The sequence below is a fragment of the Panthera onca genome, chromosome C1 (assembly GCF_046562875.1).
Source record: "Panthera onca isolate mPanOnc1 chromosome C1, mPanOnc1 haplotype 2, whole genome shotgun sequence".
Classification (NCBI taxonomy): Eukaryota; Metazoa; Chordata; class Mammalia; order Carnivora; family Felidae; genus Panthera; species Panthera onca.
Genome location: NC_138346.1, coordinates 191,109,157 through 191,133,282, shown reverse-complemented (window position 1 = coordinate 191,133,282; position 24,126 = coordinate 191,109,157). Strand labels below are relative to the sequence as shown.

The following is a 24,126-nucleotide window of genomic DNA, read 5'->3' as shown; positions in this document are numbered from 1 at the left end:
TTTGATTGCAGGCCACAAGTGGCCAACTTTGCTACAGATCCCCTGCTTAGCTGAGTGGTGGTGGTGTCCACCTTGGGCTTCACCACCTATTTTGTAAGGTAGCATCCCATCAAGCTTTCAGATTGTTGGACTGATTCCCTTTCCTGAGTTTTACTAAATTCGAAATTGACACTGGGATCCCAATAACTTGTCCAAAGTCACAGGCATTCTTGATTAAACAGAATATTTTTTGTATAAAGCCTACAGCAATAATCAATGAAATACAGGTGTTAAATCTGTAAAGAGCTGATCAAATCTGCCTAAAGGAAAAAAAAATCAGAGAAACCCTTAATATCAGTCTCAGATTCTCATCTACAAAATGAGTAAATGGGGCTAGGTAATTTCTGAGGATTTCCTCCAGCTCCAGGGGGGTAATCATTTATGAAATACTGCCTGATACAAACAACAGGAGAAGACAGTGGTAGCCCAGCTGTACAGTTGTCCATCTTTGAAGTATGGTTACTTTATGGAAGCAAGCAAATGCCTGCATTTGTGTACAAAAGAAATCTAAACCATCACCCCAGCCGGGACATTAACCAATAAGAATGTAGAGAGGCTATTTTGAAAACTTTTATTGAAACAAAACAAATATTATAGTGGTAACATGAGCATACAGATTTTTCTGACCAGTGAAATATTATTGAGAGAATAAGTTTTTCCAAGATGAGAGATGTATGGATTTCATTTCTTCCCTAATGGTTCCTAGAGGCAACTGAACCTGTCATTTTAATACGTAAACACTTAGAACTCAGTAAGTGATCATACCTGAAATGTAGTTTAAACGCTGTGTGTGTGTATGTGTATATACAAATATACACATGTATACATGGTTAAAATAGATATAAACTTTCTAATAGCATTAACAAGAGAGTTCGGTGGAAGAAGCAAAATGCTAGAACTTATTTACTATCCCTATAGTGGAATTCAGACCCACTGAGAACAGTCTGTGGTTATTTAAACCCTTTTCTCTTTTGCAGACTTCCTTAGTCTTATTTCCAGAGACTGGTTCAATGGAAGAAAAAAAATCTTTGGTATAAAACTAGGGGTTCTATAACATTCAAAATTGCCAAGAAAGTCTTTTACAGCAAAAGTTGGGAAGCCTCACAATCTTAGTTCAGTGTCTGAATGCTCAGCTAATCAGCAGAACCTTCCTAAATTTGTTTGCCTTCCCTAATACCATTTCTATACAAGGATTCATTCATTCACTGGATAAATATTTATTGTGTACCTACTCTGTGCCAGGTATTGGGGCTCCTGTAGTGAATAGAATTGGCATAGTCCCTCCCCTTGTGGAACTTCTGCTACAGTAATGGAGGCAAATATTGAGCAAAAAGACACAAATACAGGGTTCCTGGCTGGTTCAGTCAGAAGAGCATGTGACTCTTGATCTCGGGGTGGTGGGTTTGAGCCCCACACTGAGTGTAGAGATTACTGGGGGGGAAAAAAAACCTTTAAAAAAAGAGACACAAATATGTAGTTAGAAATCACAGCAAATGTTTTGAATGAAAAATAAAGGCTGTAATACATAATAGGGATATTTCATTTTGATTGTGTCAGGGAAAGGATTTTAAAACTGAAACCTGAAGGATACCTAGAAATTATTTAGGCAGAGAGTCAGAGGGAAAAATATGCCAGGTAAAGGAAATGGAAGCTGGGAAGACTTTGGGATGTTAGGACTCTAGAAGGCCAAGTGGCTAGCCCACATTAAGCAAGGGTTCTGGAAGAGGGCCTTGAGGTAAATCTGGGGAGGTAGGAAGAGGCCAGATGATGCAGGGACTAAGAAGTTTTCAAAAGGACCTATACTTTAAAAGCCATGAGAAGCTGTTGAGAGATTTTAGGTAGGGGAGGGAAAGGATTTCATTTACATTTTTAAAACATTACTCGCAGCTTGAAGATAGAGCAAACCAGTCTGCACAGACAGTAAACATTCTCAACATTGGGGTTTATAAATCTCAGATTTATTTTGTCTTATATTTTATTAGTTTGTCTTATGATTGGCATGAAATATAGAAAACACTGAATGATTTTCAAAAACAAAACAAATCACTCTGGTTGCTGTATGTGGAGTGCATTATAGGAGATCAAGGACAGTAGAAAGGCCTGCTAGGTTACTGCAGTTGGCCAGATGGCTTGAACTGGAGAGATGTCACTGGATTTGAAGATGGTTGGATACAATATATATTTGTGTGTGTGTATATGTATATACACACATGTATGTATGTGTGTATATATATATATATATACACATGTATGTATACATACGTGTGTGTGTGTCTTGGATGTAGAATCAACAAGACCTGATAATGGCTTTTATGTTGAGAAGGAGGGAGAAGGAAAGGGGTGTTTATCAGGGTTGGCTTCTCAATTCTAGTTTGTACAACTGAGCAGATGGGGGCAGTAGTAAATTGTTGATGTAGATAAAAACAGTTTTTAGGGGAGAGGAAAGGGAGAGGTTTTGAGGTACCGTGATTTCATTCATATGCCAGTATTAAAGTACTTGGATGGGCATACACACACACATTTTAGCCATAAGCATCATGGTTAATATTTAAAGATGTGGGAATGGATGGAATTGCCAAGAAGAGAGCCCAGAACTGACATCCTTCCCTGATCCCCACACGCATAGACTAACATCTCTCTAGAAGAGAAGGAGGAAGAGAATAAAGGAAATTAAAAAAAAAAAAAAAAAAAGATCAGGCAGGATAAAAACTAGGAGAATGTGGTATTACCAAAGATAAAACTGTTGTAAGAAGTTCTTTGGGAAATTTTCTGTTTTATGTCCCAGTTGCGTCTTACACTCTTGCAGTAATTTTTGCTAGTGTTCTGCTCTGGGAAATATCTGCCAGCTCTGGTTGGTTAATAACATGGCACAGCCCCATTGAAATACTGAGGAGTAGGAATTTTAATGCATCTAAAAGCACTGATTTTGCAGAACAGCTTTATTTGGGAGTTGAGAGAAGGGAGCAACTGTTTTTAAATTTACTTTAACATTCTGTTAATTTGTGTTCAAAATAAATACTTAGTATTTATTTAGAGGTACTCTCATAGATTTTTAAAACTCTGGAAAAAGATGAAACACCCATTCCCTCTCAAATTAATCCATAGAGTGGAGGTTGAGAAATGGAAGGAATCCCTGATGTTTCTATAGGAAATGTTCATTGACAAAGTAAATGGAATTCCTTAAAAAAGAATTAACTCTATTATATGAAAGAGGTTACTAAGCTATTTAAATATAGTTTACTTTTCTATGTCATTTATATGGCTTGTCCAATAGAGCTTCTTGCCAAGATGGAGATACTCTCTATCTGTGTTGCCCAGTACAGTAGGCACTTAGCCACACATGGCTGTTGACCACATGAAATGTGGCTAGTGTGGCTGAGGAACTGAATTTTTAGTTAAATAGCATTATGTAGCTGCTGGCTACCATACTGGAAAGCACAGAAAGAATTTAAATGCCACAGTATGAGACAAGACTTGCTTACTGGATAAAAGGGGGCTCTTCGGTGTGGGCTTGACATCTCCCCTCCTTACCTTTTGTTTTCTGCTTTCTTTGCCTTTCCAACCCCCACACCCTATCACCAACCACCATTTTGTTGAACCCAAGCAACTTAAAACATGGGAGTTGTTTTTTCCCCCCTCTGCTTTGATTTTTCTGCAGTGAAAAAACATCTTTAGTAGAAAATGGAATCCTAGCGCTTGCCTTTTCTGGGAACCCTGTTGTTGGGGAAACAGTCATTTTTAGCTGAACCGCCTTGTAGTGTTGCCTAACAAAATATGGTGTAATCAAATTATAGTATAAAATGAAGCCCACTGGTAATTACCTTTGTAGCCTTCCTTTTTTAGTGTTCCCTGGGGCTTTTCCTCCCTGGTGACTCGCTTATCCAGCCATCATAACCCATTCTTTCAAGAATAAGTTTCCTGCTTCAAGTGTGAACTATAGTCTCATATAGGTCAAAATTAATCTTACCCAAACTTATATCTTTCTTTTACATTTTTGTCCTCTTCCATTTTCTGTCATTCTTTGGCTTTAATTGACTCACCTATCTCACTGAAACTGAAGGAACATTTTATAGAAGAAAAAAAATAGAAATAAATCCACATTGGATCTATGGGGAATGTGTGGAATGTGGCTGATTTTATCCTCTGATAATTGAGAAGAATCTGATCTTAGGGACAATGATTTATTTCATTCTTTTCTTTAATACCATTACAGTGTCAAAGTATTATCTTCTCTTTGTTTCCTTTTAGAACTTTCTAAGTCATAATTGATCTTATTAACTGCAGGAGAGAGAAACATGCATTGTTTGTTACACTTATTCACATTGTTTTAAAACTCCATTGTTTAATGGTGAACATGGGTAGACAGTATTATAATTTTAAAAATACTTTCTGTATATCTGCATCTCAGAGTATGAAGTTGGTAAGGACATTTCCCAATATTACTGGCCCGTTTCCCTTTGTAATCTCAGGAATACTGTCTCAAGATTATTAGTAATGTGTGGTCTGTGGCCCTGGAACGGAGTGGAATTAAGTGACCACAGGGGGATTGAACTGTGAGGTTGGTGTTTTTCACAACATTAATATGTTTTAATTAATTGAATTATGAGTCCTAGTCAGAGAAGAATGTTGCATATATCAGTGGTCAGTTAAAGGTATTCCCCAAGGTATTTTTAATCTTAAATACTAGTCATTTGGTATTACTCTTCTCTTTTAGGATTGATAGCACACTTTATGATATCTTGAGGCTGATTTTTCTCTATCCTCTGTAGCTTTTTGCATTAAAAATTAAGCAAGCAGAAACCAACCAACCATGAGTCATTGGGTTAAAGACCTCTAAGTAGTGCCATAACTCTCTGTAATTGTCCATAGGAGGATGTACTGAAATATGAAACCGCATGTTTCCTTGATAGTTCTCTGTACAAATGGCTTGTTTTCTCTTTTTATTCCTGCTCCTCCTCTGTTAAATCATAAATCTCCCAAGAATGACCAGTCACTGTGTGGTATAGAGGGTCTGGTTGCTACCTTTAGATTAAAACTTTGGCTTGTAATTATCTAGATGTTTCAGAAAGAACAGGTGGATCCTCTTCAGATGAAGCTACAGCAGGTGAATGGACTCGGCCAGGGGTTGATTCAGAGTGCCGGAAAAAACTGTGATGTGCAGGGTTTGGAACATGACATGGAAGAGATCAACGCTCGATGGAACACACTGAACAAAAAGGCGAGTGGCGAGGGGCTAACTCTAGTGCATTGGGAATGGAGGGCTTAGAAAGGCACATCTCAATTGTAGGTTTCCCTGCAACCTGAATGCAAATACAGATTCAGCAGTTGGAAAATATAATTAGGAAAGGGGGTCAGTAGTCATTTAAAAAGCTCTCTCCTCTCTCACAACGAGCCCCTGCATCTGTGATACAGGTTGCACAAAGAATCGCACAACTGCAGGAGGCTTTGTTGCATTGCGGGAAGTTTCAAGATGCCTTGGAGCCGTTGCTCAGCTGGTTGGCAGACACTGAGGAGCTCATAGCCAATCAGAAACCTCCATCTGCCGAGTATAAAGTGGTGAAAGCACAGATCCAAGAACAGAAGGTAAGTGAGAATGTTGGGACAGTGAACTGTAACAGCCGTAGGGAGTGGCAGACAACACATTGGCTTCTCATTTAGGAGTATATTCAGGAGTTTTAGTAGGAATCCATGAAAAGAAAGGTGAAAGTTGATTTGCATCATCTTACTTCAGTCTACCAATTTACTGTGGCACACATTGGACCGAACAGTAGTTCGGTGTATTTATTCGTGTATTCTACTCCAGTGTTTCATGCACAGCTTTTTCTTACAAGGTTTTTGGAGTTTTCAGGGTCAGCAATATTCTGAATAATGTTGTGTGTCATGTATAAGGTGCTGTCTGTATTTTTGGCTTGGTTTAATTTCCCTTTTAGTGCATTTTTCTCCTGATTCAAACTAAGTTCCCTATTAGTCACATAATGACTGTCACCCCTCTATTTAAAAATGTAAGAGTGTGGAGTTTATGCTGGTGCTAGGAGCAATGCTGCATCTCACGTTTTTGCCTCTGGATGGAAAAAAAGCTACCATTATTCAACTCCGTTTAGGATTTGGTGGGGTGGGGGTTTGGAGATCTTTCGCTTGTATTTTCTTCCTTATTTCAGATTTCAAAGTGACATTGTGTTATCACTTTTCACTCTCCTTCAACACTGTGTGCACTAGTTGCTCCAGCGGCTCCTTGATGATCGAAAGGCCACAGTAGATATGCTTCAAGCAGAAGGAGGCAGAATAGCCCAGTCCGCTGAGCTGGCTGATAGAGAGAAAATCACTGCACAGTTGGAGGGTCTTGAAAGTAGATGGACTGGACTACTCAACAAGGCAGCAGCCAGGTAAGGGCAAAGGGGTTTTGAGGAATGGGTCAGACAAGGGTTTTTTTTGTCCAGTTTTTAACTTGAAGTGCTCTGTAAGGTCCTGGATGAGTCATAGAGAGCCCTGGAAGGTGTGTAATGGCTTTTATCTTGAAGAGGAATACGTTCTTGGAGATGATCCTCATAATCACAGTAGCTCTCAGGAAATGAGCCTCAGCTACTCCATGAATTTCTCAGAACTGGAAGATTCATTGCTCCGTGTTGCTGTTCTGCTGTGATACAATCATGGTTCCAAACCGACAGACACAGACGCCTACAATCCAGCCAAGTTATTTTCTGAGTTTTCGAAACAGATTTTTCCCCTTCATATTTATAAATAATACTTTTGATACTTGGAATTGAAATTTACCATATTTCTTTTCTGATAGCTTATCCCAATATTAGATGTTTTTGCATCCAGGACCTAGTCTGTGATTCTGTTCAATATATGGACATGATGCATGAATAGGGGCGCCTAGTTGGCTCAGTAGGGAGAGCACACAACTCTTGATCTTGAAGTCGTGGGTTTGAGCCTCACGTTCGTGTGGAGCCTACTTTAAAAACATAAAAATAAGGGTGCCTGGGTGGCTCAGTCAGTTAAGCGTCCGACTTCGGCTCAGGTCATGATCTCACGGTTTGTGAGTTCGAGCCCCACGTCAGGTTCTGTGCTGACAGCTCAGAGCCTAGAGCCTGCTTCGGATTCTATGTCTCCTTTTCTCTCTGCCCCTCCCCCACTGTGCTCTGTCTCTGTCTCTCAAAACTGAATAAATGTAAAAATTAAAAAAAAATTTTTAATAAAAAATAAAAACATAAAAATAAAATATTAAAAAGAGAGACAGGTGCATGACCAGTCTTCAATAAGTGGCCAAAAATAAGCAGTATACTTTTCTCCTCTGAGGAAGTGCTTTCTCTCTCCATAGCTATACCCCAGCATCACTTCAGCTTAGTATGTCACATGAAGGTCTTTTAGTTTATGCTGTCCCCAGTTTTAAAAAGAAATGCTCACCAATTAGAAATCTGTATGAGAGTAGTGTAGGTGATGAGTTATGGTTGTAGCCTTTCAGTTCTCTAGGTAGCCAGCAGAAGTTGTCATAATTCCCTCTTCTACACTGGCCCACAGTGTGCTGATTTCTTATCAGAGTTGCAAAGTATTGTCCCCCATATTTGTGGGAGAAACAAAAATGAAAGAATTCAGCTTATTTTTTTTAAATTACACTTATTTTTATTTACAGATAGCACTGCTTTTTTTTCTTTGTCCATTTTCATGAATAGTACCATTAGCCTTCCAGTTACCTGGGCGTAATCATTAATAGTATCATTAGCCTTCCAGTTACCTGGGTTTAAAACCTTAACCCCATTTTTTACCCTTTCTCCCCCACTCCTTTGTGTCCCACATCTATCAGGATGCTAAATTCTGTCCGTTTTACTTCTCTAGTGTCTTTTCTATTTTCTATTCATCCATTTCTCTAATTCCTACTCACCTGCCTCAGGTCATGACTTGGGCTCCTCAATGTGAGGTAGTTTCCTCATGAACTAATCACTCATCACTCTATGGCCACTTACCCTCAGGCTTCCCCTTTGCCTTGCTCAGAAATTTAATGACTCCCTGTTGCCTATAAAACAAAATCTAAACTCTTTAACCCAATATTCGAAGCCTTCAGTTATTTGGCCCTAATCTACATTTCTGTTTCCACGCTCCTCCTCCTCCTCGTATTATTGGTAAAGTATACCATATACTTAGGTATCTTCTGTCAGTTCCTAATTCTGTGTCTTTACTGATAGTGTTGTGTCTTCCGTGACACAAGAGAGAGAAAGCATGCTGTTTATCTTCTTCTATGAAACTTTTCTTTATTCCCCAAGGATGGAATACCTTCATTTTCCTCTTCACTGCTGTAATTCTTTGTACCTTGTATTGTCATTATTTTATGTACTTATTTCATAGGCCCCATAAGCTCATTAAAGTGCTGATTTGTTTCTAATGTATCTTTTTATGACTCTTTCCTTCTGCCCACTTCCATCCTCCTAACCTAACACAGTTTCTGGGTCAATATTTTAAAGAGAAATACCAAGAGAAGCTTCATTTGTTCCAGATATCCTAAAGACTTTTATTTAGATTCTTTAATATTGGATTTTTTTATACCGCTGAATTATTTTTGCTCTTTGGTACCCTAAATCCTATTACATTGTTTTTCAAACTTTCAGATTCCAAAAACCAGAGATGAGTCAGAAAAACCTAGAAATCAGGGACAAGTTTTTTTTTTTTTAAGTTTATTTATTTTGAGAGAGTACAGAGCCCAACACGGGGCTTGAACTCAGGATCGTGAGATCATGACCTGAGCCAATATCAAGAGTCAGATGCTCAACCAAATGAGCCATCCAGGGGCCCCCAGTTTTTTTTTTAATGATATACTAGTTTAATAATAATCTTTAAGATTATTTGTTTTAGTTGTATTAATTGAAGATGTATTTTGAAGGCTGGCATAAACAAACTATTCTGTACTTCATACTGACATTTAAAAGTAGCATTCAGAGGGATGCCTGGATGGCTCAGTCGGAAGAGCATGTGACTCTTGTTCTTGGGGTTGTGAGTTCGAGCCCCACTTTGAGCCTAGAGTTTACTTTGTTTAAAAAAAAAAAAAAGCTTCATATTCTTCAACGTTAAAAAATAATAAAACTTAAAAAAATTAAAATAGTATCTAGAAATATGTTTTTATTTATATTTAAACATAATTGAATTTCCAGATCATTAAAATGGTAATTCTTTATGTTTAAATCATTTGTTTTCTTTTTTTCTTTTTTTTTTTTTTTTTTTAGAGCGTGCACACAAGTTAGGGAGGGGCAGAGGGAGAGGGACAGAGATCCTAAGCAGGTTCCACATTCAGCACAGAGCCTGATGCAGGGCACTATCCCACAACACCAAGATCATGACCTGAGCTGAAGTCAAGAATTGGATGCTCAACCAACTGAGCTACCCAGGCACCTCTAAATCATTTCTTACTAAAATAAGTTTGTCCAGGGTACACAGCATAGAACCTGGCACAAAGTGGATGTTCAGTAAAGGTTTGTTGAACTGAAGTGCATCATATACCCAGACCTTTTTAAATGATGTCGCATTTAGTCTGTTCTTAATCATCCAAAGATATCATTATGGCCTTTTAATATTAACCTGTGTGCTAATCCAGTTCTTTGGTGGTTTTTCTTTCTCTTCTCTATCAGGTTTCCTCTCCCCTTTGTAATTAGCTGCCTTTAATCTGCAGCTTAGTATCTTGAAATCTAAGCTTAGTATGGATGTTATATTAATCAGGACTTAAAATTCTAAGTGAGCTGTGAAGTTTACAGTTCTTTTGACTGCCATGTGTGTTGGCAAATTCAGCTACTCTGAGGTCATTTTCTTTGCCTTAAATCTGGATTCAGAGTTATGTTCTGGTGCTTGAAATCACTGGAGCTGGGGAAATGGGGAAGAAGTTCTAGCTTATAGTCTGCATTTGTTCCTCAATGAGATGAAAACTTGATAATTTTTTTGATGCCTTTAAACTTTATTTTGGTCTTATGTTCAGATGATGCATGTGCTCTGTCCCTTAGGAGAAAGACAATTAGAAGGCCTGATTACAGTCCTCTTTGCACTGTTAACTACTCACTGGGTGAATTGGACAAATCTTTAAGCCTTCAGGGTTAGCTTTCTGTTTTGTCATAGTGAGATAATTATTCTGCCTACTTTACAAGGTCATGAGGCAATGCTTATGAAAAACTTTAAAACCACAAAGTGCTACGTATATGTGTCGTGTTTACTATTGGTACTTAAAATGTACCTGAAGATTGGTCTTTTACTGAATATAGTACTATTATCAGTCTTAATGTGATTTTTTGCCTGAGTGGCTTGTTCTGTATATTTGTGTAGGCAAAAACAGCTGGAAGATATCCTGGTTCTGGCCAAACAATTCCATGAGACAGCTGAGCCTATTTCTGACTTCTTGTCCGTCACGGAGAAAAAGCTTGCTAACTCAGAGCCTGTTGGCACTCAGTCTGCCAAAATCCAGCAGCAGATCATCCGGCACAAGGTTGGGAGGAGTTGTCATAAATTAGAACACAGCACTGCAGTCAGAAATCTCAGAAGTTAACTGCCTATAGCAGTCTAGAAGATATGTTTTGGGGGGGGGATATTTTAAAGTTTAATTTGAACTATGGTCAAATTATTCATTGACATAGTCACATCCTTGAAGTAAAAATAACAATTGACTAATAGGCTGCCATCGGAAAAAAAACAGCTTTTGTTCTCACTTTTTATATTATTTTTGCCCTTTGGTAGGTGAACTTTTTCTATTATTTAATTTATTATATCATTTGTTATTCATTGTTTCATGTTTACTTTTCATTTATTTTGTTTCTGTTATTCATTTTTTCCATCTGGATTTCCAGGCTCTGGAGGAAGAAATAGAAAGCCATGCAACAGATGTGCACCAGGCAGTCAAAATTGGGCAGTCTCTCTCCTCCCTGACATGCTCTGCAGAACAGGGTGTGCTGTCAGAGAAGCTAGACTCCTTGCAGGCCCGATACAGTGAGATTCAAGACTGGGGCTGTCGGAAAGCAGCCCTGCTTGAACAGGCACTGTGTAACGCTAGACTGTTCGGGGAGGATGAGGTGGAGGTGCTCAACTGGCTGGCTGAGGTTGAGGACAAGCTCAGTTCAGTGTTCGTAAAGGATTACAGACAGGATGTCCTGCAGAAACAGCATGCTGACCACCTGGTATTCATGTTTTCCATTTTTATTGGTCATGTTACTAAGTTATGTTGTAATTCTGATTCATGTTTCTCTTCATTTCTTTCTCTTTTAATTCCAAACATTTCGACTTCATTTTATACATAAGCACATAGTTATAGACTTGTTGCTAAGGACTAATCTATTTTTTGATGAGTCCATGGAAATACTCGTACTTAACAAACTGAGTCAATAATTCTAGAAGATGATCCAGAGTAGAGTCAGGGACCATCTCAGTTCCAACTCATGTTTTACATCATTAGGTAATGTATCACTCAGTTTCCATCTGAGAAGTTTTATGAAAGAGAATGTAATGTCACAAAGCCAGAATACCTAAATATCGCCCTAGGTTTTACCATGTAGCTGTAACTTCTAAAATATTTCTAGAATTTATGTGCCCAAATTCCAAGGATTATTTGTCATCTTAATGGAAAGAACAATTTTCTCTTTTCATTTCATTTTTATGAAATTTCTTTAAGGGTAGTAAAAATAGGCAAAGCAGTTGTTTTGTTGTTTTAAATAATCTAAGATTCTTCTGATTCATTGACTTCAAATATTAAGAATTTTTAACCATGATCCTGATTTAACTCAACCTGTTCTTGCTGACTTTCTTCTCTTGAACTTTCTGAGTCTTGGTTTTGGACACAGTAGACATTTTTGCTGAATTCTACATCTGCCTTTCTTGGGCTCAGGTTTGGTACCAGTAGATTGGTAAAACTGATTTAATCCTAATCTCTTCTTATCTGGTGCAAGGGATTAGCTTGCCCATAAGTATCAGATTTAATTGTTTTTGAGTAATAAATAGGGTAACCAAAGAGATAATGAAGGAATAACATAACTGAGGTATAGACTAAACTGTATTTGTCTCTTTACTTTAAACTTGGTCTCCTAAAGGTCTCACCTTTCTTTCCCTTTGTTGTGCTGTAGTTTTAAGATTCATGCTATTCTTTCCTTTCAGGCTCTAAATGAAGAAATCATTAATAGAAAGAAGAATGTAGATCAAGCTATTAAAAATGGTCAGGCTCTTCTAAAACAAACCACAGGTACTTTGAAAAGTGCATCTCTCAGCACCTCTGCAGTCACTCAAGCACATGTCCAGGGAAATATACATCCTGCACTAGCCACTACTCTTTGTACGTAGAACAAGTTCAGTATTTATTTACTGGTTGTATTACCATGTGCTCCTGGAGGCTGGCAGCCTGGGGTCCTGTTTCCTGCTAAATCTTTTGAAAACTAAAAGATATTATCTCACATTTGGTTATAGATGATGACTCCCCCTGCTCTCCAGTATGTCCAAGGCCAGCATTCACCAAGAGGTGCTGGGACCATTTAGAAACACCTGCAGTTGAATTCAGATCTTAATAATCTCAGAAGTGGCTTCTTTTATCAGTTGGAAGGTTTATCTCCCACTTCCCATAGTGTGGGATTCTAGGTGAAATTGCTTCCATAGGGAGAGAGCATCTATAAAATTTAAGCTCTATTTCGAAGAAAGGGGGATAAAGGAGACTCCCTCATATCCTCTTAAATATAAATAATTATGCACTGTCCCCACAGGTGAAGAGGTATTGCTTATCCAGGAGAAATTGGACGGAATAAAGACTCGCTATGCAGACATCACGGTCACCAGCTCCAAGGCCCTCCGAACTTTAGAGCAAGCCCGGCAGCTGGCCACCAAGTTCCAGTCTACTTATGAGGAACTGACTGGGTGGCTCAGGGAAGTGGAGGAGGAGCTGGCAGCCAGTGGAGGACAGTCTCCCACAGGGGAGCAGATACCCCAGTTTCAGCAAAGACAGAAGGTGAACTGAGTTTCACGCTGTAAAGGGAAAGAATTTTTTTTACCTCTTCCAATCCCTAAGTTCAAAGGTTTAAGTGTCATCACCAACTGTCTCAACCTTAAATCTAAACCAAAAAATTCTGCCTGCCTCCTTTCTTGTTTGCATGGACAGTAAGATTTGACATAAAGGCAGACTTATGTAAGAGCACTTGTTATGGTCTGAAGGGAAAAAAAAAAGACTGAATCCCAGATCCCTGGGAAGTTTTCTTCACGTGTAACATTTTAAAATTGACTTCTGTAACTCATTCTCTAGAGAGTGCTTCAGGATTCTGTTTGATTCTCCTACAGGATCTAGTGCAGTTCTGGATGTGCAGAAATACTATGTAGGTACTTATTGACTTAAAAATGCCCTTGGCTAAAGTACTTTATCATTTCTATTGAAGTAAGGAGAAAAAAGAAAGAGGCAGTATTTGTTCTACCCAGAGATAGTGTGGCCCAAGAAGTGTTGCAGACAGTTCTAAGCAGCGGCTAAGCCTGAAGTCAGGCTGTGGAATGGTTGAAAAATCTAAGACAAGAAAAAAAATAAGTGGAGGAAGGAGGTCAGAGCCCTGCTGGGATGTGTGGTAGAGATAGCACTTTCCACCCAGCACAGCTGCTAATGTGCTTAATTTAGCAAGGAATGGCCTGAAAACTTTTTTTCCCTCCTTAGGAATTAAAGAAGGAGGTCATGGAGCACAGGCTGGTGTTGGACACAGTGAATGAAGTGAGCCGTGCTCTCTTAGAGCTGGTGCCCTGGAGAGCCAGAGAAGGGCTGGATAAACTTGTGTCTGATGCCAATGAACAGTACAAGCTGGTCAGTGACACTGTGGGACAAAGGGTGGATGAAATTGATGCTGCTATTCAGAGATCACAGCAGGTAATGTTTATTAACACCTCTACAGTAATGTTTCAGGCAGCAGGGATGTATGTGTGAAGCACAAAATTATGACCCACATAAATACAGGGTCAGAAATAAGGATAATAAGAATAAGCTAAATCTGATGCAACAAGTTATTTCAGTGATTGGAAGTGATTGGATAAAGATATGTGAAGATGGGTCTCAGTTTGACCCAAAATATTTTTGTATTTATTATTTATTTTTGAGGGTGGGGGAGGGGCGGAGAGAGAGAAAGAGAATCCCAAGCAGGCTCCATGCTGTTCGTGCACAGCCCAACATGAAGCTTGAACCCACTTGAACCTGCTTGAACTGTGAAATCATGACCTGGCTGAAATTGAGTTGGGACACTTACTTGACTGAGCCACCCAGGCGCCCCGACCCATAATATTTGACCCTTTTTGAGCAGACGGGAATTTGTGATAGAGTCTGTTTGAGCCCTCTTCTTAGCTACTGACCGGTTAAGAGGCAGATTCTGATAGTAGATAATATCTAGGACCAGAAGGTCCAAATGCATCCCATCTTAGTTTGACATAATCAACTGTTTTAGTATTAGCTTGAAGAGGGGAAGGAACCAAGAACTATAATTACTATCAAATATGCTAACCAAAATAGAGGTATCCAAAATAGAACCTTCTCAGTAAACACAGGTGTCCTATTTCCCTCGATCTTTTTTCCTTCCTGCTTTCTGGAAAAAGTTATTTGCTTTCCTTTGTAGCTGGATACGTACCTATTAATGTGTCATGGTGCAGAGTAAATATAACATGACTTCTTGGGTTCATAGTAATAAGCAAATACTTTGTGAACCACACGGAAGTTTGCTGTGACTCTCAAGTGCATCCCCAACATGTCTTTATTGGTATCCCGAACCTTGACCAGATACTTGGGTATGAGATTTATCATGCTTGGGAAAAGCCTACTTTCCTCTTTAAATATTGGTGTTTGTTGGCACAGTTGAAGAGAAATAATTGGGGGACCTCATTAAACAGTCACATAGAATAAGTTCTTAGTTTTCTTTGTTTCCACAGAACCCTTTAAAGGTTTGGTGTTCTTACGCTTCTTCAACTATGAGAGTACTTCCAAGTTAGCTTGACTCAGCTGTCTGTTGCCATGTTTAACCATGCGTTTAAACATACGGCTAAAACTACTGTTCAGTGTATGGGTAGGAAACAGGATTGGCAGATGGGAGAGAGCACAGCCTCATAAAAGCATTGTGATTAGAAGTATAGTCTTAGGAGTGTCAATTTCCATTGTTGTTTCTAGCTATAGGATCACTAATTGAATTCTATGACTTCTTTATAAAGAAGTTGAAATAGGATCAACTCCTATTTGTTGAAGTATAATCAGTTACAAATTATCTGCATCTTGATTTATGATTTTATGCAATTTTCCCCAGTTTTGGCTTTCCTTTGTAGAAATAAACCATATTAGTAAAAATCCAGGCCTTTCTGTGTTGAGGAAATGGTAATTCTAAGGAACATAATTTGTTCATTTTTCTTTAATATGCCTATTAGTATGAGCAAGCTGCTGATGCAGAACTAGCTTGGGTTGCTGAAACAAAACGAAAACTGATGGCCCTGGGTCCAATTCGCCTAGAACAGGACCAGACCACAGCTCAGCTGCAGGTACAGAAGGTAAGTGTAACACTGACGTATCTGCTGTGCCCTGAGCTAGAAGAATCTTCACTGGTTTAGAGTAACTACGAGAGTTTCTGACTGCCCCAGGTTGAATAACGCAGTTTCATGATGGTGGCTAGAGATTTAAAATAATTGGTAAGATGAGGAAGAGATTCTTTTGCTTTGTGATGAGGGAGCAATAGACCCATTAATCCAGGAAAGAATAGTTAGCAGTTTTCTGGATGATTTTTAGGATAGATGATACTTTTGTAAGCTACTAAAAGATAAGCATGGAAGATGTATGGATAGGCAAAGTGTCAAACTTTATAGAATAGTTTTGATGTGGCTTCATCAGAGTGAGGAGTTTTTCATAAATTGTGTCTAATAACATTTCAGTAACACGGGCTTGGGGTTCTCTTACTTCGTGACCTAACTGTAGTTCACTTTCAAAGGCTTTCTCTATTGACATCATTCGACACAAAGATTCAATGGATGAACTCTTCAGTCATCGTGGTGAAATCTTTGGCACATGTGGGGAGGAACAAAAAGCTATATTACAGGTGAATTGCATTTATTTATTTACCATGTTTATCTTGTCTTGATGGTGGTGAATCAGTACAATTGTGAAATGACAAGGTTTTTCCCCCTCTGTCACTGGTAATGGTATTAAAGTGCAATTTGATGTTCTGGGGGGAGCCATGTCCCTAACCCTATGTGCACAAATGTCCAAACAGTCCTACCAGAAGATGTGAAATACATTGCAGGTTTGTTTTCTTTATAACAGAGGAATTGCTATGTATCTTCAGTCCATAAGGGTCTTTGAGTTACCTCTCTAAGTATCTGTGATAGATTTTTCAGACCTATATGCAGATATTCTTTCTTCAGGCCCTTGTAAATGATCATACCCATTTCTAAAAGGATTGGCCAAGAGACTTGTAGATCAGTTTTGCTTGTTCTTGTAAAAGTTATGGTTAACCACTGTTTCCTCCAAAATGTTCATAAATTGAACTCATTTTAAACATATGAAGCCTAAGTGTCTGGTTTGTGAAGACATTTTTATCAGAGGAGAAAAGACAAGTCAAAGTTAGTGGGCAGAGGGTCCATTTCAGCCCCTGAGATGTTCTGTCTTGAACTGACCTGCCGTAATAATGCTATGTCTGAGGTTGTATGTCATCTCTAAGAGGTTATGCTGTGTCGTGCTTGCTCTGTTTGACTGTCTTTGAAACTACTTTCATGTGTTAAAAAGTCTAGAAACAATACATATATATGATAAAAAATAGAAAATTCAGTTAAGTATAAAGAAAATAAAATCAGTTGTAATTTTGCTCAATTAATCCATTTCTGGACATAAAAAACTGAAGAAATTCTTTAATTTTTTATGGATATATACCTACATTTTTCCTTAAAAGAAGGGTTTGTGATAGTAATAAGTTTTATATTTTGTTGTTCATAGGAAAAGACAGAGTCTCTAATACAGCAATATGAAGCCATTAGTCTGCTCAATTCAGAGCGTTACACCCGCCTAGAACGGGCACAGGTCTTGGTGAACCAGTTTTGGGAAACTTACGAGGAGCTCAGCCCCTGGATTGAGGAGACCTGGGCACTGATAGCACAGTTACCTCCTCCAGCCATTGATCATGAGCAGCTCAGGCAGCAGCAAGAGGAAATGAGGGTAAGGAGCAATCCAGGTTTTATGCAATGGCAGAACTCAAAATTGGCTCTACGCTTTATTTTAAAACAACATATTTTTTAGTGCCTACCAAGTGGAAGTTCTGTGTTATGAAGTTGTCTTAATTGGTTAGAATTTTTGCGCGCGCGCGCGCACACACACACACACACACACACACACACACACACACACACAATACATACCTGAATTACTTCCTTTGTCCTTAATATGAATCCATTAAAGAAAAAGAGCATGGAGATGTCAGAAACCTGGGTACTGCAGAAATAAAGAACTAAGTAAACATCAAGGGTATTTTTAAATCTTTCCAGATATGGTGGGGTGTCATGAGACTTGGGATATGGTTGGGGGCTTTTTCCATTTGGGTAAGCCCTAGCTGGAGTGAAACAATGTCAGAAAGCATTGGCTGCATGGACTTTAGGGAAAAGGGAAATTTGTAAACACTTCAACTAATGCTTTTACCATTAAAGATAGTTTTTAATGTCTCTCTTATTTATGGCTAATGGCTTGCGCTTATTCTTTTCTCTGTATTCCTATACATGGATGGATATAAACTGGAAGGAGCCAGCAGTAGAGTCAGGGAGTGGTTGGATTACTAGAAAAGTTGCCATTTGTGCCTTGTCCTGCTTAACGTCTCTCAGTTTGAGGAGGGGGACAGATATTTATTTAACCATGCAAATTATAGTGCATGGAAGTATTTATATGTACAGAAGAGGGGGATTAAGCTTGTATCAACAGGGAGGGGGAGGAGGAGTGAGAGATGATGTGTCTGGGAAGGCTTCCTGGTGTTGGGATGTCTGAACTGGCTTTTGAAAATTAAGAGAATTAGGTAGTGTTAGAACCTAAGACTTAGATCGTTTTTTTTTCTTTTCCATAAATGGTGCAATGCTGGGACTTGCTGGTTTTTAGCAATTCCATTTTTTCCTCTCAAAGTTGATATGAGCTTGGTACAAAAATATTCATTTTATTTTCTTACATAGCAACTCAGGGAATCCATTGCTGAACACAAACCCCATATTGATAAGCTGCTAAAGATAGGCCCACAACTAAAGGAGTTAAACCCTGAAGAGGGAGAAATGGTGGAGGAAAAATACCAGAAAGCAGAAAACCTATATGCCCAAATAAAAGAGGAGGTGCGCCAGCGGGCACTGGCTCTGGACGAGGCTGTTTCCCAGTCGGCTCAGGTATGTGTGTGTCTTTAAGTCCTGTTCCCTTCAACTACCCTTTAGTCTAAGCACGAGATCTCTGTATCAGGTGTGCCTCTGTGGTCTGGAATGTCTAGACCAACGTGCAGATGATATGTCATCAGTAGATCAGGAACCTGTGCCTATTACATTTTCATTCCAAGGAACATTGGTATACCAACACTATGGCTGGTTGCAGGGGGGAGGGGGGTGTCTCATCTTGGCTGGTATATACTGTCTGTTGACAGTTTTCTTGAAAACTTTTCTATTGTGATGAGTCTTTAGCAGGGATGATTTTGGATAAATTCACCTTGAAGCAACAAATGTGTCAAAAAAAGTGAGATTCCTATCAGGCCTGTTACTTTCGAGATTTGGAAGACAGCACGTTAGTCTTCTTACTCAAGAGGCCACCAGCTAGCTCTGGTGCAGAGAAAGATGCTTGAGTAGGGAGAAGTAAGAGCCAAAGAGAAACATAAACCACCAGCAGTGGAGTTTAAAGCATGTAACTACATACTTTTCAACTAATATATTGCTGTTAGTGGTATTTTTGTCATGTCTGGGTATTTTATTCCTATGTTTAGTGTCAATATTCTTGGTTAATATTTGTACTTACTCAAGTTTTTCCCCCCACCTTCCGTCCCATCTCTCACTCACATTGTGGAATGTGTTACTTTGTGTTGTTGCTGCCTGCTCCTGTCCTCCCCACATCGTCACATTTCATTGTTGTGTTGACCGCGCCCACCATTACAGATTGCAGAGGTAAGGTACCCACCCCTACTGGGATTAGGGGGTTCTTATGAAGCTGAGAATTGAGAAGATTTACCTTTAAGGAAATTGCCCTTTACTGTCGTGGAAGAAGTTTTATTAGTCTGGTTTATTATGCCAGTCTCACTTGGGGCAAAACCTAAAAGTGAGGGAGCAGCGGGGAGTGATTTTGTCAAGGAAATCCCGCTGTGTCTCCCGTGTAAGACACTAGAGTTAAGCTTCATTGCAATGAATCCAGAGTTGGTTTTAGAGAACTTCTTAAGGGGGCAAGAATATCTGCATTGCACCCTTTCCCCCTTCTCTGCTTCAGATTATAAATGAAAATTTTATAATTACAATCATGTTATTCACAGTACCTGAAAAGTGGGAAGGTAAATTGTTCTTTTAGAATAAGGATAGATTTGGCCTTCTTTAATTACCTTTCATCATGCCGACCTTTTCCTTTCTCACTATTACATATAGTGGGTTATTAAATTGCATGCCAGGATACTTTTAATCTCTAAGTCATGTGGCATATTGAGTTCCCCATCCATTTACACAGTTGGTAGAGGGCCTCTAACTTGTTGGTCTAATCTGTTGCATGCAGCTGTCATCTGAAATGTTGACACACTGACTCTCACCAGTTTCATGGTCTTGTCCCTTCCTTGTCACACTAGTTGGGATCGGGGAAGTACTGTGACAGCACTAATGACTTGAGTCGATTTCTGGCATATTACTTGATATCTTTTTTTGTTTTGAAAACGTTTACTTTCTTTTTTTGATGGGCCAGCACTGGTGTGCTATGCCCAAAGCAGCCTCTTAGGTAGACCTAACACTTGACAGCCATCGGGCTAAGCCGAATGCAAGTTACCAGAAAGAGTAGTAGATTCATAACCTGTTATTCCCTAACATTTCCCGCAGAAGTGTGATGAAGTAGTATTGCTGTGATGGCTAACGTTCCAACATCTGTTTAGTTCCATGATAAAATCGAGCCTATGTTGGAGACTCTGGAGAATCTCTCCTCTCGCCTGCGTATGCCACCGCTGATCCCTGCCGAAGTGGACAAGATCAGAGAGTGTGTCAGTGACAACAAGAGCGCCACCGTGGAGCTGGAAAAGCTTCAGCCTTCCTTTGAGGCCCTGAAGCGCCGTGGAGAAGAGCTCATTGCACGATCTCAGGGAGCCGACAAGGACTTGGCTGCAAAAGGTGCTTCATGAATCTAATTATTGTTAAAGAAAATCAGTAAAGTAAATTCTAGGCTGTGCTTACTCCAGCATCCCACCAGATATACTTCACTGAATGTAAAGGCAGTCCCCAAGTAATTGGAAAGTCATTTAGAATTCGGAACACATCTCCCCATTGAAACAAGATTACAATTGGTAGCTGGATTCCTAGGCCAGGAAACAGATGCTCTTTTAACCCCTAATATGAATTGCAGTGTCCAATGTGGGCGGAGCATAACTATCTTATAGAACACTTTCCATAGGAAACAGTGAGTTTGACACAGAACACTGGAAATAGAGTTCTCATCTCAGACCCTTTAGAAGTTAGGTCTTTTGCACTTGAGCAGTATCTTTGTATTAGATGATAACTCATTTCCATGCCATCTCTGTGATCTCTTTATGTGGGAGACCAACATAAGCAGAAAATACAAATGTTGAAATAATAATAGAACAAAGGTAAAAAACTATCCTTCAGGTTATAAATTTGTAGAGCTTTTTAAAGGATAATTTCAGGGGAAAATGTGAGAACTGGGTGAAATTTCTGATGAAGTGGATTCAAGTACTCAGAGAAGTCCCATTCATATCTGTTGTTTATTCCCTCAGAAATCCAGGACAAATTGGATCAGATGGTATTCTTCTGGGAGGACATCAAAGCTCGAGCTGAAGAACGAGAAATTAAGTTCCTTGATGTCCTTGAACTAGCAGAGAAGTTCTGGTATGACATGGCGGCTCTCTTGACCACTATCAGAGACACCCAGGACATTGTCCATGACTTGGAAAGCCCAGGCATTGACCCATCTATAATCAAACAACAGGTTGAAGCTGCTGAGGTAACACAGAAACAAAACCTTGTCTTTTATGTGTTTGTCCTCTAGAAAATCACTTTATCCAAGTATATTGTGTTAACTGCTTACCCAGGCCTACTCCTTAAGAGGTTGTTGTTGTTGTTTGTTTAATAGGACTTTTTTCCACTTGAAAAAATATGTGCTCGTTATAATAAAGATTTCTCTCTTCTTTATACATACAAGTTTCACCGCCTGGATACACTCCTACAACCTCTGTAATTTTGATATAGGGTAGTTCCATCACTCAAAAGTAATCTTTTTATCAATTTTAAACTTAATTCAAATTAGTAGAATGTGCTTTCTGATTTTAGTTCTTTCCATAGTGTACGTTATTTCTCAGGTAAATTTTTCTTTTCAAGTAAATTTCTTTAATGTAGAAAAATAGCAGAAAAGAAAATCTGGATTCATCATCCAGAGATAACAATTGTTACTTTGACCTACCGTTTTCTAGTCTTTTTGGAGAGCCTAGTTTTTATGAAATGCATTTTTCATCTCATTTTGTCTCTTTAAGTAAAGTTCTGCCTATCTTGATATTTTGTCTTTTATTTCCGCCATTCTCCCCCCTCCCTGCCCCTGTCATTGCCAGTGTATGAACCAGTTTTTAGGATCTGGCACAGAAAGGACTTTCTCCACAATTATACAGCCTAGCATTTCTATTATGTTAGTCTCTCAGCTCTGAAGTTGGTGACTTGTACTATGTTATTTTAGCCTTGTTGATATACTTCCCCATGATAGACTTCTGGCTGTAGATCATAATCTCCTTGGTGGGGGCGCCTGGCTGCGTCAGTCGGTTGAGCATCCGACTTCAGCTCAGGTCATGATCTCAAGGTTTTTGAGTTCAGGCACCATGTCGGGTGAGCTCAAGCCCCTCTCTGGGCTCTGCACTCTCTCTCCCTCTTTCTGCACTTTGTGGGATTCTCTCTCTCTCCTCCCTCCACTCAAGCATGTTCTCTCTCTCAAAAAAAAAAAAAAAAAAAAATCTCTGGCAGCTGGAAGGATAAACGTTCCATAAATTATTAAAGCTCATTAGACCTTTCCCAGACTATTTTTTATGTATTGTTATATATATAAATATATTCCATATATACATATCGTGTGTGAGAGAGAAAGAGAAATAAATTGAGTCTGAAGTTTCACTGTTTATATATATAAGTGAAATATTAAGGACATTGAAAGGCTTCTGTGAAATTGACAGTTCTGTTCAACATCTGCTGTTGATGGGGGTATAAATTACATTTGCAAAGTTTGGGAAGTTCTGTTCTGCTTTCTGTTTTGGCTTATGATCTGTTCATTTACATGTAGACTATTAAGGAAGAGACAGATGGTCTGCATGAGGAGTTGGAATTTATTCGGATCCTTGGAGCAGATTTGATTTTTGCCTGTGGAGAAACTGAGAAGCCCGAAGTAAAGAAGAGCATTGATGAGGTATATGGAAAACTGGATAAGGAATTCAGATGAAACATTAGTGGACTCACACAGAAGAGGGTTATTAATTAAAGAATCTGTTTTCCCCCCAGCTGAATAATGCATGGGAGAACTTAAACAAAACCTGGAAGGAGAGGCTAGAAAAGCTTGAGGATGCCATGCAAGCTGCTGTGCAGTATCAGGACACTCTTCAGGTGAGAGGCCACACAGTGACCACCATAGAAATAAGTTCCATGTTCTTTGTCATATTTTGGATCCAGCATCTGAGTGGATCACCTTTACAGGACTGGAGCATTTTCCAAACTAAGACAGTGCTGTTTTGATATTTCCAGCTGAAGCTTTCCACTCCTAGTGAGAAAAATACCTCCAAATTTCTACGATTCTTGCCATGCTCTTCATCATCATATTTATCCTCAGGGTGGCTGTACAGTGAAGCAGGCCTTATTGTGCAAGTCATTGCTTGCCAAAAGGTTCCAAAACCAAGTTACCTTGAAGCACAGCTTGGCACAGTAGTTTCACCACATCCTGAGCTTGCTAGGTGGCCATGACAAATACTCAACTGCTATTCACATTTAGTTTTTCCAGAGTGTAATTTATTTTGGCCATTATCCTGATAACACTGGTTCTGTTCTTAAATCCCCATATCACTGGAATAAAGATCATTATCCCTTACCTCTGACCCCCACCTGAAAACACAGACATCACAAGGTACTTTAATTTTTGTCCGCTTATGTCAGCAGAGGTAATGCTAATTCTCTCCCAACTCCTTGTGTTCTTTTGGTTTTTGACTGTTTGTATTTCTATCTTAGGCTATGTTTGACTGGCTAGATAACACTGTGATTAAGCTCTGCACCATGCCCCCTGTTGGCACGGACCTCAACACCGTTAAAGATCAGTTAAATGAAATGAAGGTTTGTAAATAGGAATGGCTTTTGAAGAAGAGTTGCTTTTTTGTTTCTAAAGATTTGGTTTGATGTTAACATTAGTATGTCTTTGGTAGGAGTTCAAAGTGGAAGTTTACCAGCAGCAAATTGAGATGGAGAAGCTCAATCACCAGGGTGAGCTGATGTTAAAGAAAGCTACTGATGAGACGGATAGAGACATTATCCGAGAACCGCTGACAGAACTCAAACACCTCTGGGAGAACCTGGGTGAAAAAATTGCCCACAGACAGGTGAGCTAGATGGTAGAGTGCATCAGTGGACAACTAGTTCCTCTTTTCTAATTTCCTGACCAACATTCCCTTTATGTCTTTTTCTGAATAGCACAAACTAGAAGGTGCTCTCCTGGCCCTTGGCCAGTTCCAGCATGCCTTAGAGGAACTGATGAGTTGGCTGACTCACACTGAGGAGTTGTTGGATGCTCAGAGACCAGTAAGCGGAGACCCAAAAGTCATTGAAGTTGAGCTCGCAAAACACCATGTAAGTGCCCTCAGTTTTCATCTCTAAGCCTGTTGCCTTGAGACCCAATATTGTCACCAGAAGCCTCTGGATATTGTG

General features: G+C 39.2%; 1 protein-coding gene across 31 annotated transcripts in view; it reads left to right on the top strand.

Annotated features, from left to right (window-relative positions):
* MACF1 (microtubule actin crosslinking factor 1) overlaps positions 1-24,126 on the top strand; it is a 330,331-nt gene that overhangs the window by 273,127 nt on the left and 33,078 nt on the right. For 24 of the 31 annotated variants that reach the window (XM_060623631.3, XM_060623628.3, XM_060623627.3 and 21 more), the window contains 19 exons: positions 5,096-5,257; positions 5,452-5,622; positions 6,256-6,422; positions 10,339-10,498; positions 10,857-11,183; positions 12,154-12,238; positions 12,750-12,991; positions 13,679-13,885; positions 15,418-15,537; positions 15,972-16,079; positions 16,973-17,191; positions 18,187-18,390; positions 20,109-20,340; positions 20,961-21,187; positions 22,505-22,627; positions 22,720-22,821; positions 23,437-23,538; positions 23,628-23,801; positions 23,893-24,048. In XM_060623631.3, coding sequence (XP_060479614.3) covers positions 5,096-5,257; positions 5,452-5,622; positions 6,256-6,422; positions 10,339-10,498; positions 10,857-11,183; positions 12,154-12,238; positions 12,750-12,991; positions 13,679-13,885; positions 15,418-15,537; positions 15,972-16,079; positions 16,973-17,191; positions 18,187-18,390; positions 20,109-20,340; positions 20,961-21,187; positions 22,505-22,627; positions 22,720-22,821; positions 23,437-23,538; positions 23,628-23,801; positions 23,893-24,048 — 3,288 coding nt within the window. The remainder of the gene's footprint in view (positions 1-5,095; positions 5,258-5,451; positions 5,623-6,255; positions 6,423-10,338; positions 10,499-10,856; positions 11,184-12,153; positions 12,239-12,749; positions 12,992-13,678; positions 13,886-15,417; positions 15,538-15,971; positions 16,080-16,972; positions 17,192-18,186; positions 18,391-20,108; positions 20,341-20,960; positions 21,188-22,504; positions 22,628-22,719; positions 22,822-23,436; positions 23,539-23,627; positions 23,802-23,892; positions 24,049-24,126) is intronic. The other 7 variants (XM_060623642.3, XM_060623641.3, XM_060623650.3 and 4 more) reach the window with 1 other exon arrangement.